Source organism: Pomacea canaliculata, linkage group LG7, assembly GCF_003073045.1.
Source record: "Pomacea canaliculata isolate SZHN2017 linkage group LG7, ASM307304v1, whole genome shotgun sequence".
Classification (NCBI taxonomy): domain Eukaryota; kingdom Metazoa; phylum Mollusca; class Gastropoda; order Architaenioglossa; family Ampullariidae; genus Pomacea; species Pomacea canaliculata.
In genome coordinates, this window is record NC_037596.1 from 6,427,981 (window position 1) to 6,443,010 (window position 15,030).

Genomic DNA, 15,030 nt, shown 5'->3' on the forward strand with positions numbered 1-15,030 from the left:
GTATCAAATGTCTGCTCCGTGACGTCTCTATAGTCCAGTGGTTCTTAACCTTGTTTGAGGTACCGAACCCACAAGTTTCATATGCACATTCATTGAACCCTTCTTTAGTGTCATCACGAATTGCCGGTGTGTTTTGACCTCCGTGGCGGAGGCTCCGCCGAACCCCTGAGACCGACTCACCGAACCCCCAGGGTTCGATCGAATCCCGGTTAAGAACCACTGCTCTAGTAGATGCGCTGGTAGACAGACTTTTGCACTTAAAAACGCAGTCTCAGGCTTTATGGCAGACGCCGATAATCAATACGATCCACTCATTAATAGATCATACTTACAAACCCAAACATGCAAGCTGACAAACACACAAATATAGCTTGGGTGAGTGCTGCATGTTATCTTCCTTAATCTCATCAAAGCGTTTTGTCTAGTTAGCAGATGTCTCTTCACAATACTTCCAAAAATTGCTTGCCCAAATATATTACTCATTCTGATTCAATACTTTCACGATAATATACAAGGGATCGTACAGTTCAACGGCGTCTCCTCTGAGCCTTTTAGCATCCGAACCAAGGCTGTGCTTGGGCCCCACTGCTCTTCTGGATTTTCTGTGCTCTGCTCCTGATTTTTTTATTGTTATTTATTTATTTATTTGCATTGCAGCTGAATGAATCTATCTGCGCACCCGGTCGGGCGGTATGCTTTTCAGCCTTGCTTCCCTCCGAGCCCAAATAAATATTCACGAAACTCTCATAAAAGTGGATAGCATGCGCTGTGCTTTCGTTTTAACGAAATAAAAAAAGTAGTGGGTTTTGGTTATACATGTGCTTGGTTAGCATTGATGTAAGAAGCTGAAGTAAAGAAATAAGATTTATTTCGTTTGTATTACGGTTATATCTTAAAGCAAAATGGAGGAGGAAAGAGGTAATTAGACGCTGAAAGTGGTGCAAGTAGTCTCTGTAGTAATACAAATGCACGTCACACACACAATCCATACACGCACACGTGCAACTTTCAAGTGCCAACAAAACTTTTCTATAAAATAACAATTCTAAAACATTTTTATTTTTGCATAATTAGCATACTTGTTGAAACAAAAATGGCATAATGTGTCGCTTATTTAAAAGGTATAAGTTCTGGAAATGACAGAAAAAGTAAGAAACAAGAAAAAGGCCTGGTAAACGGAGAATGTATGTACTGAAAGATCGAACTACAACAAAAAAAAAAAAAAAAAAAAAGAAAAAAAAAAAGAAGAAGTTACACAGCAGTATCACATAAATTGTCAACAATTAGAATTCTATTATTAGAAAGAGAAATAATAAGGCGCTAAATTTAGCGAAATAAAGAAAACAAGGAAAGACCAAGAATACCGAAACAAATACTGTATTACAAACAAAAACATTAAACGATAACGATTAAAAACGAATAACAGCAAGTAAGATCAGTTAGATAAAGAACAGTTTGTCGAAGAAGACACCAAAGGGAATAAAGAAATAAGTAAGAAACGAAAGAATACGAGAAAAACGTGACACAAAAGCGACAAACTCAGGGCGCAAAGACGACACGATGGGATGAGCTGTGAGGATGATTGCATGCAACAGACATCCTCAATCACTCCTCATCGTCACGATCACACCAGCTGTATTATTTAAACATCTTCACTTATTATTTTGCTGTTGCATCGGATACTTTTATTAAAACCCCTGTTCTATTTGGTGATTAATTAAAATAGTGCTACACCAGGTATTTTTCTTTAATCATTCTTACTGTACACCAGTCTCTAAAGACCGTCACTATTATACTATGTATACTTATTTCAACATTGTCACTATTTCTACCAAAACATCAGATACATTTATTGAAACGTTGTTGTTATTATGTGTTACAGAACATCAGCTATATTGGTGTAACATATTTGATTTGACATATTCAGCGATGTCAAATAACAACATTAACAAAGAACATTTTTTCACTGTGCACGCTCTCACCTATGTCCATACCCTCATACACAGGCACGTACACATCTCTCCCTCCCTCTCTCTCTCTCCCACACAGAGACAAACACCCTCATACGCGCCTTGGTGCCATACGATTCTTACTTGTACATGCTTGAATTTGTGTTAGTCACACCGTAACACATATCTGAGTGTTTGTTGCACAGTCTATTTACAAATTGTTTTCAGAAGACTTTACACATGACCTTTGGCTACATTTACGTGAATACTCAAGTCACGACAGACAGACAGACAGACAGACAGACAGACAGACAGTAGAACTAATCAGGCTGCAAGCACGATACTTGAGATAATAACAGTCACCTATCAAACAATAATATAGTATACCATACTTCAGAACAAAATCTATTTATTATTGCTGCTATACACGCGGTGTCATGTGGGAGTAAATAAAGTGGCATATGGGTCAACAACTACAGTGTACAGACGCAGGCTTGGGTAAGTGGTCACGTTGCTCTGACACTTGCGAGATGAATAATTCTATGTCAACTGAACACAGTTCACAGTCTTACGGCGCACTTGCCTATAGCTGTAGAGGAAAACCACTTTCGGCCATGCTTGCTGGGTGGGAATCGTTTTGTGAAACGCACTGCACGGGCTAGATAGTGTGCTGAAACTCAAATGTCTTGATGATTCTCATCAAAATACTGTATAGACTTACAAAACAAAGAAAGCGTAAATGCAGTATAAAACACTACCCTTACGCACCTGTAGGACCTCAGCTTAAATTAAACGTTGAACATAGGCAGAACTGTCTACAGACAAAAAAAGTAGATGTTAGCATTTACTGTTTCAGTTTGTAGAATACATCTGTCGCCCTTGATGAGGACCAGCAGACTGTAATTGGTGCTGAATGATGATTTTAATCGACTTCAAGCGAAAACTGTTTTATTTCAAAACAATAGGGTATAAACACATCAAAATTAATGAAAGCGTGTTGAGTTAATAGTTGATGGTGAACAGACGGACGACGAGGATCAATAATAACAACATGCAACAATAACACGACTAACCGGGTGCCTTTGATTGCAATATGACCGGATATTAAAGAACACATCGCTTGCAATATAACCGGATATTAAAGAAGACATAACTGGCAATGACCGAAGACAGACCGGAGCCGTACATGTTCCCCCCACTCCAGCATCACAGAGGCGCTGGCCGCTGTGGACATGAGAAGCTGTGACGTCACAGCACAACGCCTCGTCCCTCTCTCCCCCAACCCCGCCCAGTCCCACGGTTAGCCGCGGCGAGAGGCGATGTTCTTCATGCCACAGCCGACGTTGACGATGGACGACTCCGTGGCATCATTGCTGGGCCCCGTGCTGCCACTCTTGGACATGTGCATTTCGTTGCCTGCTGGCGGCTCGCCTTCGCCATTCATGCGCGTGCGAAGTAAGCTTCGGATCTGAGCGCTCAGCAGCATGTGGAACAGAAAGATGAAGAGGCCCTGCAAAGGGATCAGCAGACAATAAGATCAATTCATTCGGAAAGATTGTCTACGTTGAAGCCCTGCGTTCAATAGTCAATCTAGACAAGCCAAAATAATCACTCTAATTATCAACTGAATAGACGGACCAAAATAATCATGCTATCCATTGACTAGACAGATCAAAACAATCATACTAACTATATATTGACCGACCTGATTATGCTATCCAAGTATCCAAGCTCGTGCATATTGACTGGTTTATTTTACTCGCGCACGGTGTGCACAACGTACGCACGCACGCACGCACACACACTCACTCTCCTTTCTGTATCTCTTTCACACACAGAGGCATGAAGTCAGTGACCTGATGAACAGCCCATACCTGGCCAGAGTTGAGGACAACGAAGATGTACATGGGCAGTCTGTCGTTAGACCGAGCCAAGCCGAAAGCCCAGGGTAAACTTGACACGGGCCAGAGGGTGCATACAATCGCCGCCATGTGCCTGCAGTTTACGTGTTACGTGCAAAATTATAACTACCGTGAGGTAACGTGACGTAGGTAAACATGCAATAATCCTACTTTCTTCAGATTTATAGTGTTATCGTGTAACGTACAGCCCATGAGTACAAAAGTTCCCTGCTTCATGTCACCACTCACCACCATGTTACAACACGTGAGCTAAGTGAGGGGGCAGACCTAAGAGTGTACATTATGCTCATTTGCGGTGGTCTCTGGCATGCCGTTTTGTTACAACTACTGAGCCGCTAAACCATAGGTGCACTCACTTAAGCTTCTTCAGTGGCATATACTCTCGCTTGGTGTCCAGTAGGTATCTCATGCCCAACATCAGGATCATGACTGCAAAATTCACCTGAAACAAAAGTAGACCAGTGTGGATGACACAAAAACCTTTTTGAGGATGTGATGTTTACAAGATTCCACTTCGTGAGAACTGAAATTAAGGGGGTCTGAACTTTCTGCCATAATGATGCATATCTTTGTCAGAAATCCATACACATGAATTCCTTCGATGCCCGAATAATTCTTTGTTGGCTCTGTTATGATTACTCTGGTTATGATTACTAAGACCATGCTTAATCTCTAGCTTTATATTTTCAAAGCTCTATAAATTTGCATGACTTTTTTATGAAATTGTTTTGTAAACTTGTTTTTCACAGGTTCCTAATTTATATTTGTAAATTATAATTCGATGTCAGGAAAAATTTTGCATAACTTGTTTTATGCCTGTTAAAGCACCCCTCAAAATGAGCCGATGGCCTTATCAATAAAGTTATTTCGCTTGTTGAGAACAAGGCTTAGAAATTGGTCGCGCTTATCGTGAACTTACCGAAAGCTTTGTGTCCTGCTTTTGAGAAAGCTTGTACACCCTATCAAGAAATGGAAATGTGGCTTGAACGACATGATTGCACGATAAAAGTGACTCGCCACGGCAAGCAGTTGGAGTTTCTGTTCGTCCTGGGTTGACTTTAGACCGTAAGTTTTAAGAGTGTAAACGAACTGTGCAGGCACTTGAATGTATGGAAAGGTTGCTCGTGCAATCTGACCCTGGCTGTTCCATACTGTCTCACGAGAATCCCCCTTTTCTGTTTTTTTTTTTTGTTTGTTTGTTTTTTTTAAATACAAGTGGGCATTTACACCGGTATGTATAAAAGTGGGAGTCACATTTTAGTGTATTATGGCAGACACTTAGCAAGAATCTTACTACCACTAGTCACACTATTAAATTATTATCAAATCATAGTTTGCTTTATTTTTCTTGTCCTTTTTATCCTATCGTTGTCATTACCAGCACAGAGAATAAAATTTACACAGCAAATAAATCATTCGCTACATAGATGCTTCTAAAAATATATTGCCATAGCCTTCAATAAGATTAGCTATATGCGATTAGCAGTCTTGCGTGAAAACTTTGGCGAGGGCGATCGGTATTTGCCCACCCTCATCCTCTCACGTTTTCTCGCAACGTGATGTCCAGATTACATTGATTTTCCAGTGAGTCCTCCACATGATGCCTCTCTGTTTGATGTGTTGACCGACCACACGCTTATGCGTGGCGTGTCTGGTGTTTGCAGATGCTCACAATAAAACCAGTCATACTAGACAATCGAGCTGTTGACTCGTAATGTTACTGGCGTTACCAGTCGCTGTAACATTTACTTCTGAACTCTATATTTCCTGCTTTATCTACCACTTCAAAGCCTTCCTTTTCCAACTTCCGTCAACAAATGATAAAGACAGAAATCGGTCTTACGATCATTATAAAGGTAACAGGTCCGACGAAAGCCCATCTAGCGTTGGTCTTTTCACTCAGCCAGCATCTGTTGATAGAATAAGGAAAAATAAGTATTGAAAATAGCTTATTCATTTTTTAATACTAAAGCACACAGCAGAACAGAAAACCGTAGAGGTGCAAAATTGTTTTCAAATGACTGGATAAAGCTTGATGAGCTTCGTCCACAAATTAAAAGTTTTGTTAGCCCTAGTAGACTTTTAAACAGGAAAACATTGCATAACTTCCACCCATCCTATTTGGCTCCCACCAGCAACGGTGCGCTCAGCCAGTAATCTTGCATTCAGTCAGTAACCGTGCGTTTAAAACTGTAATGGTGCATTGGTGCATTCAGTAGATGAATCTTCTTCCTACCTTCCCTTCTGAGTGAAAAGGGGGTTAGCTGGTATAATATATGATTTAAGGGGATGGTGGGCGTAGTTATTGAACCAGTCTTGCTCTGTGTATTTTTCCCATGATGCAGTGCAAAAAGATTTTGCCTAGTCTGTTTGGCAGCCTCTACAATTTGCCTCGACCTCTCGGCCTGACGAGAACAGGTATTACAGAACTGATCACTCCGATAGCGTAAAGACTCTAAACGAACCTCCGTCAGCCTCCAAAAAACAAAACAAAACAAAACAAAAAACAAAACAAAACAAAACAAAACAAAACAAAAACAAAAAACAAAAACAAAAAAAAAACAAAAACAAAAAACAAAACAGAGATCATATACTAGCCTCGTCTGAAAGACTCATACACGAGCCCCTAGGCTGTCACTCATGACAAGACTGGATGAACTTGAAACTTGGCAACTTTTTCTTAGAGAATGCCTTTGTTGGCACCAGACGATAGGTAACACACGAGAGTAAATTTAAAAGTAAAACGAATTTAATTATCTAATCATTCATGTCAACATTGTAAACGTTTTCTCACCTCAGGCTTGAGGTAAGAAGGAAAAAAAAACATTGTGGGAAGTAAACGACTTACAGACGGCCGGCCTCATACGAGTCTGCGTCGATGACTGCCGTGACGGCGACGATGATAACAGGCGCGACCCAGCCCACAGCTACCAGAATACAACGCCGTTTCCAGCGCAAGCCAGGCAACACGTGGAACAGCTGTGACATCAATGACACAATGAAGAATTACAACATTTTCTCAATGTCACACATGGAACAGCGGCAACAGCACTCATGCGCTGTCATGGTTGGAATAACTGCATTCGCTTTCACACGAACAACAGAGGTAAACAGTCACCTCTGACGCACTGCACGTCCGGGAAGAAGGAAATAAGATTATAGCTGAGGAAAATTGTAAGTGACAGAGAGATTGTTGTTGCTTTTACCTTCATGACCAAGTGGATCGAATAAGCAAGAGCCCAGCAGTGGAAGGTGAGGAACAGGTAGTGTAAAATGGCCGCTGAGATCTTACACATGACCTGAAAACCAAAAATCACACGATAGCACACTTGAGGTTTACACCAAGCGTAAATCATATACTGTATCGACTAGAAGAAAAATTATGAAAGAAGGAAGGAATGAAGAAAAGAAAGAAACTAAAGCACAAAATACATTGCAAGCATATTGAGAAAATGAGAAAAAAAAAACCTTGAGGAGACAGTTGCACAAACAGAAACAGCTAATTTTAAAGTCATTGAATTAGTCATTTTCCACTCATTTGTGTTTTACTTTTCATGTTAGAAAGTAAGCTGTTAATTGTTACAAAGCTTCTCAAAACTCCTTATTTTGTGTTTTATTACTCTGACCAAGTTCAGGACATATCTATGATAGTTACAGTTATAGATAGGCACGAAAACTATAGTATAATTTGTTATTGTATATCGTGAAAATATTAGTCTCCTTATTGTAAGTTATTTCTTAACATAGTTGGTAAAATTCTTGTATACACCAGCACACTGGAAGCTATGAAGTTATATGAACGTTACGAGCAAACACCTCGACACCGCGACTGGAGTATAACGAAAGGCTTACCTGTACAGGAAAAGCATTCTCGGCTCCTGCGAAGGCGAGTTGGGCGCTCAGTAAAGCAAAGCAAAGATTTCCAATAGAGAACAAGCCATCACTTCGAATTCTGAAATTTACCACAGCGGCAAAAAGCATTACCATAATGATTACACTTTTGTACATGTTTATAAGGGGAAGGGGGGCGGGATGACACATACATGTCTCTCACATATACATCAGCGCTAAAGCATGAATCTAGCCCCACAAAATTGCAGTTTTGTCACAAACAGAAAACACTTACGGGACATAGCAGATGAGAAATACGGACAGCAGAGATCCCACTATGGACAGTCCGCAGCCAGCCAGGGAGATTTTTGTTAGAATATATTCGTCCCTCGCTGATAGCTGTGCACACGTGTATTACAGTTAGTAAAAAAAAAATACTTTAAAAAAAAGAAAAGAAAAGAAATGGTTAAACTAGCAAGATTGAACAAAATAGAACAGGACTTGCAGAAATGTTGTCATTTAGTTTAAAACACAAAAACAAGCTAGTGTGTGCCAGTTACTTCTCTTGCACAACCCCTCCCCCCCCCACTACCTGTAGCAAGATAGACCGATGAGCAAGACTTTGAAGCGAGGTATGTTCATGCGTAGAAACTATGGATCTTCTAGTGTTGCTGAACATTTTCGTGGTATTTTTCCAAATCAAAATCAATAATAAAGCTTGAGTTGTATGTGTTTAGCTTTTTCGTGTGATTTTTATTTAAATTTGACGTGTATTTACTCTTTAGCATACGATCAAACACCCCCTCGAGCAGGGATATCAAACGAAAATAGTCCACTATCCAGATCACTTGCAAGCTATAATAATTTAACCTAAAAGTTTCATTTGTTTCTCAACTGTTAAATTTAACTTTGCAGTATTTTTTTCTTGTAAGGTTCAGTACATTCTCTTCGCATGCCTCACTTCAACATCGAGTCTTGCTCACCTGTCTATCTTGCTACACCCCCACCCGAAAAGCAGAAGGGTTTGTACTTTCTTATGTGTTTCTAACAGCAAGCAATCTCTGGAGATGTACAGCACAGATGTCGAGCTGACAGTCATCTAGAAAAAAGTGGACGTCCGTAAGTAGTAGCCAGTCAGTATATCTTGGTCTTTTCACTAACAACAGTCTCATATATTTTATTATTAGAATAATATTTCTTTATGCGAATTTTTGCTTTGCGTTTGGTCCTTCCTGAACGCATCCCTCGCATAAATAACCGGCGTTCTCAACATAAGCCCCTGGCGTCTAGACCGTCTGTCAAATACCTAATCCTGACTCCTCACTTATTATAACGACGACTAGTGATACAAAAATATTCTTACCGACAGGTTGTCTGTTGTCATGAGAAACATGTAGTTGGCCAAATCGGAGTTGTTGTTGGCCCAAGGCTGAATCAAAACACATTGTCGATAAACATATGCGCATGCTCTCACTAAAATTATGCTATTCCATGGTTAAACAGGCCTTATACAACTCCATAAAAGAAAAAAATGATTTTGTGTGGATTTCCCTTTCTCACTACACTCTCTCCTCCATCATTCTTCGTGGAGAGACAGCAGCCACGTTCTTTTCTTACAAACCACAGGTTCTCCCAATCGTTATCTTTCTCGCAACTAAGATGATGGAACATTAGCAAAATGAAAAACCATAATGAATTATCATTGGACTACAGTACATTCCTCATGTTTTCCAGTCTATTCGCGTAGTACAAACCTAAAGCCAATATATAAACACGTATATAAACATGAGACTCCCTTACCATGATTATTAGCTTGATGCTGTGAGAAAAAAGGCTGACTGTTACACTGTTTCCTCAGGTTTCTGTTTCGGAGTAAAGCAGGCAATCAAAGGTGTTGCATTTTTTTAAACGTTCTTTTTGTAACAGTCATTGTTAATACTTTAAGGTCATGCGTCTGAGAAGGGTAACCTTTGAAGAGGTTTTATTTTTCTTGGCCATAACTTTTAGGGTTTTAATTACAAACATTATACTAATGCTTTCAATAAATGGGGTAAGATGGGAGGTAGAGAGAGCAACATGCTCTCTCGTTTTCCGAACTGCTGCCACTTTCTTATCTTACACTGAAACATTCAGAAGCTATGCATACCTTGTTGTACGATTCCCTCTCGGTATTGCGAGACTGCAGCCGGGTCCGATTGAGATAAGTGCTGACACGAGAGACCATATATAGCATATGGCTGCACTTAGCCTCATCAACTAAAAACGATATCGAGAGACGATACAGAGGATTAAAGGGCAGTAGCTGTTGTCCATCTTCTTTCCGTTTGCTCCCTTTTGGCTGTCAACAGAGCGACGAGCTACGCCGTTCTTGCCAAAGTGCGGAAAATTATTCAGCGTGCGGACTCTGTGGTCACGAAACACTGCTGTAATTAATTATGAGTGATGCACAGTGCACCTGGTTGCCATAGAAACTCTGGAAAGCCTATTAGCTAAAATGATGCCAAAGTATAAACGTGCACGAGACCGTGGTTCTGCGACTTAAAAGTGTTGGCAGTGCTTGGCTGAGTCGGGCAATGAATCATTAAAGAATGAGTTTATACGATTTTTCTATTTCCCTTACAGAGGACATACTATTTTTTTCTAGTATTGATCTGTAGGTTGAAAAAATAGTTATTGAAATTTAGTGATTGATATCGGTATATGAGGTATCGCTAATCACGTTCTTCAAATCTAGGTGCACAGTCTGACATTTCTTGATAACCAAGTAACAAAATGAGTTAAGTAGAGCTCCCCACTTCCTTCCCTCCAGTTATTCCCACTCATGGGCAGCCTCTTTCCTCTGTCGCATCGCCGTCAAAACATACCACACCCCCATTCCTCCCCAACCCTGCCAGACACGTGCCACAAGTGAGGTGTGGTCAGCTTACACGCGTGCGGACACGAGCGCGTAATCGCATCAGTCCTCACGTGTCCCCTCACGTGTTGCATTATGCTAAAGACAAAAGCTGCAGACAGGCCTGGAAAAACTCGCGGAATGTCGGTACCCGCTAGTCTAGAGCCACGCCCTCCAACACTTGAAAGAATTCTCGAGTCCACTTCCAAGACATCGCGTCATTGTTCTTGTCCACCGCCATCATAATTAAGTGGCAGCGATTATGGCGACAATCAGCGATTTTAGCGATATACCAGCTTCAACAGCGGGACAAACCTTTCATTTAGCTGCACCCAAGCTTTGAAAACGATGGTTTGTCTTCATGGCAACTACATTTCGTTTCACATCTCGCTCACCTGTTTGTCACTACAGAAGGACCGATAATGTATTTTCTCGATGCTTGGGTTTTCCTCCCACAGTATGCTTTCTGTTCCAAATGGTGCAACTGTTCAACAACCTATCACGTCCATTACAATCAGCAGCACCTTTTTCTCATGAATTTCTCTCTTGCAACAGTCAACCAGAAACAACGAGGGCACTTAGCTGGGAATTTTGGAGGCTCAGCAATACTTGCTCACGAACACTTAACATTAGAGCCAATGCTACGATCATCTTTTATTGTCACAATGTGTTGATTAACACCTGACAAAGCTACCTTGTGGTAAAATTATCTGACGCTGTACAGACTGAAAAGCTTCTCGCTGACATTAATTCATTTTCCTTTAACATTCTCTCATTTCTGACTGCAGAGATCGCTTACACTCACATCAACATACCAGAATAAATAGGATGTCGGATGTCAAGGGTTTTGTTAATGGGATAATACTGTACATCACCACTCACCCCACCTCAACTCCAGCAAATGCGCACAATGCTTGCTGACATACAGATTTTCTATAAATATACACTTCATCAAAATATAAAATTTTTTTAAGACTCACAGTATGCAGAAAGAATCATATTTTCTAAAATTAAAAAAAGAGAAAAATAGAAAACATGAAAATTATTTCAAACATGCAAGCAAAACAAGATAAAATAATAAAAAACAATATTTATGGTTAAAATGAAGACTTACATTATTCCATTATTACATCATTAAGATCATTCAAGAAGGAATTTATGCAGTGAATTCTCAAAAAAAAAAAAAAAAAAAAAAAAAAAAATCACTGTGAAAATTATGACCAGACATGAAACATGCTATGAAAAATGATAAACCCCTTCCTTAATAGCATGTTATTAAGAATTTTAAAGCTATTAGGATATTTCGGCAATACCAAATTATTGACACTGCTATAGATACTATATACTTGAAGATTCACAGTAGTTCCAGTCTATGTATTAATTGGTTTAATCATAAAAATGGAGTTCAACAAAGGTAATACTTATGCTGCATACTACCTATTTGTTTCTTTAACACTGATAGCAGAATTACAAACCTTAGCATACTTTTCAACCTCGTTACTGAATAAACTTTGTTCTTAAACTTGTAAAATTATTGTTATTTATGCATAAAGCCCACTCCCTGCTTCTTGTACCTACTCTACAATGAAGTTGTCTTACCTAAACTGTGAGATCCCTAGGAATTTGAAGGGGGATGTTGACATTTCTTATTATGACCCCGGAAGAATCTTGCAAGAAATTTTAAGTCTGTACCTAGAAAGATGATGGCCAGTAAAATGTGAGAATAACAGATGTAAATAAAGCACAATGTCATGCTCAAAAGACAACTCCATAAGAATGTTAATTTGATTCATGTATCTGTGAACTGATGCATAATAGAGGAGTGGTTTTGCTGATGAATATTTACAGTCATTTGTTTATCTACTCCAAAACAACGGTAAATTTCAGTTTTTATTCCCATGCTTTAAATAGAATATTACAAACAATAATGGATTGAATGTAAGAAAACATACAGAAATAATAGCTTTGTCTTCACAAAATTGTAACAGATGTTAAAATTAAACATATAATGGTTCATTGGGAATTTTTCATTTTGATTGATTTTGTGCCACACAAAAATATTGTTACATACTTTCATCCCACTTATGGTGTGTTAATATTTCTAGAAAACCTGAGACTATCACATCTCTATTAAACATAAGCATGCAATTTCTACATGTAGCCTTTCACAACAGTCCATAGGTTAATGATAGTTTAAAAGTGCCTTTGTATCCTGTTGTTCTTAATACATAATTGAAAAGAAGACACAAATGCAAAAACAGAAAGACCTCAAAACAAACATTTTCATTCAAAATAGCCATCATTACCAACACTAAGTTTTCTTGTTCACACATGCAATGCATCTGTCACATACCTCAGGAGGTCAGTGATTGCCTAGAGCATAGCATACAGATACCAGAGCCTAAACATCCTGGTTTTCCAGTCACTGATGAACTCAAAATATCTGCTCCAGAACACACCAAGTACATGACTTCTTATTTCCTTCCATACACAAGTACAGCCATGTGCACACTGTAATACAACGAACATACACTTATCTTGCATAAGCACAGTGTATTACACACACATACAACACAACACTCAACAAGCCCCACTTCAGATGACAATGGGGATAAAGAGATTTGTAGGTGAATCGAATTGAAGAGGCACAATTTCAGAGGAATGTCACTGGGAGAGTCATAAAGATGATGGTGAAGACGACTGTTGTGTTTTCCTGCTCACTTGGCCATTTTTAGAGCAACTCCTTTCCTCTTATATATGATGTCTTCCCCCACCACCCCTCTTGGTCCAAGTTATGTGGAGCTAATGACGCACAGAAGACTTCAGACGCAAGGCACCATTCGTACACGAAACAATACAAGACCTACCACAACTCATTACACTCACAATAACTGGGTCCAGCAGCACAATACAGAAAACGAAAGAGTGCACAGCATTTTTCCAAAAGGCATGTGGCAATAACTTTCCACAAATCAATGCTAAGGTGTAACTTTTACTTTGTCCTATAAAAAACTTTTAGGCTGAGTCAGATTTCATGAAACATGCTCATCGAGTAGGGCCAGACCAATATGTAATAATAATAATGCGTGCTTTATATAGCTCATAATCACATTCACAAAGAAGAATGCTCTCAGTGCTTAAGATAAGTAGGAGACATGGACAGAATAAGAAGGATGGAAGGAGAAACAACTACGAAGTCAAGTAATGAAAGACAGCCATAGAAGACATAAAGAGGAATCAGGGAACAAACATTAATGACAGTGTCATAAATCTGCATAGAAAGATCCTCAACCAGATGGACTAGTCAACTTACTATAATCACAACTATTGTAATCAACTATGTTGATTGTTGTAATGAGAAATGGAAGGGATGAGAGTTCCTTTGTTTTGCAGCACAGTAACTAAAAATATGGTGACTATATATTGTTTTGCAGCACAGTAACTAAAAATATGGTGACTATATATGATTGTTCTGCTGACAGGGATAGTGTATGAAGTGTGGAGTAGTCCAGCTCCTTCAGCAACTATTGAATTACTACAAAACTTTGTAAACAATAAGCGATGAAACTCAGTCATTTGGTTAGGTCAATCCTATTGGAAAAGAGTTATATCTCTTAACATAAAAACAGGATGATATTATTTTGAAGATCTAAATTTTTCTGGAAGCATGTACCTTTCTTTTAAAAATTTATGGTGACATGAGTGCACATGCAAATTCTGGATATTGGAATAGACATTAGTGAGTATTGATTGTAAGCCTGTATCAAAATGTTCATTCTGGAAATATGATTTGATATACTTAGGTTTAAAAGAATGTGCAATTTCACAATGGAATAAGATATAAACAGTTTCTCTAACTTCGAACATTAATTATAATTTTGATTCACCTTCCTCTTATGTTTAGTCATGATGTTTTGAAAATACTCCAGATTTGTCCATACCTGAATTAAAGATCAAGACCTGAACTCACTGTGTTTAAGACACCATATATTGTGTATATAACATCTTGAACTTAATCTAGGCATTGGGTGGTTTGATGCACAACCATTCAAATCTTTTTAAGCAGTCTTCAAAACTATTCAATTAAAAAAATGTCCATCATTCTTAATAATAATGAAGTTTAATAATACAGTGCAATAAACCATCGACGGCAGGCTCAAGCTGCTGTACATACATATAAATATGTAAACATACATGTACTGAAGAACAGGCCATCAGCAGATATCAAGTGCACCTTGATTCATGATTTAAACAGGTATGACAAAACAAAATTCCAACTTTTCCAAGCCCTCTTTCACATTTTTCAGACTTAAAATCCATTGGAAGCGTAAAAAAATACATCATTTATGTATGCGTAGCCTTTAATTTTTTTTATTGTCAAACAGACAGTCTGACAAAAAGAGAATTTGATGAATACATATTCTGTAATGATGAC

At 38.9% G+C, this 15,030-nt stretch overlaps 1 protein-coding gene across 2 annotated transcripts; it reads right to left on the bottom strand.

The window, feature by feature from the left end:
* Positions 1 to 1,037: 1,037 nt before the first annotated feature.
* LOC112567738 (adhesion G-protein coupled receptor D1-like) lies at positions 1,038 to 11,119 on the bottom strand. Of its 2 annotated transcripts, XM_025244531.1 has the most exons (11): positions 9,849 to 11,119; positions 9,503 to 9,564; positions 9,066 to 9,131; positions 7,998 to 8,101; positions 7,724 to 7,823; positions 7,078 to 7,170; positions 6,720 to 6,850; positions 5,715 to 5,781; positions 4,228 to 4,313; positions 3,824 to 3,944; positions 1,038 to 3,459 (listed from the first exon to the last, which is right to left on the bottom strand). In XM_025244531.1, the coding sequence occupies exons 2-11, from the start codon at positions 9,503 to 9,505 to the stop codon at positions 3,250 to 3,252; spliced, it is 981 nt and encodes a 326-aa protein (XP_025100316.1). In that variant the 5' UTR covers positions 9,506 to 9,564; positions 9,849 to 11,119; the 3' UTR covers positions 1,038 to 3,249. The 2 variants fall into 2 exon arrangements, with proteins under 2 accessions (XP_025100316.1, XP_025100315.1); XM_025244530.1 differs by having other exon boundaries at positions 9,503 to 11,119.
* Positions 11,120 to 15,030: the final 3,911 nt, after the last annotated feature.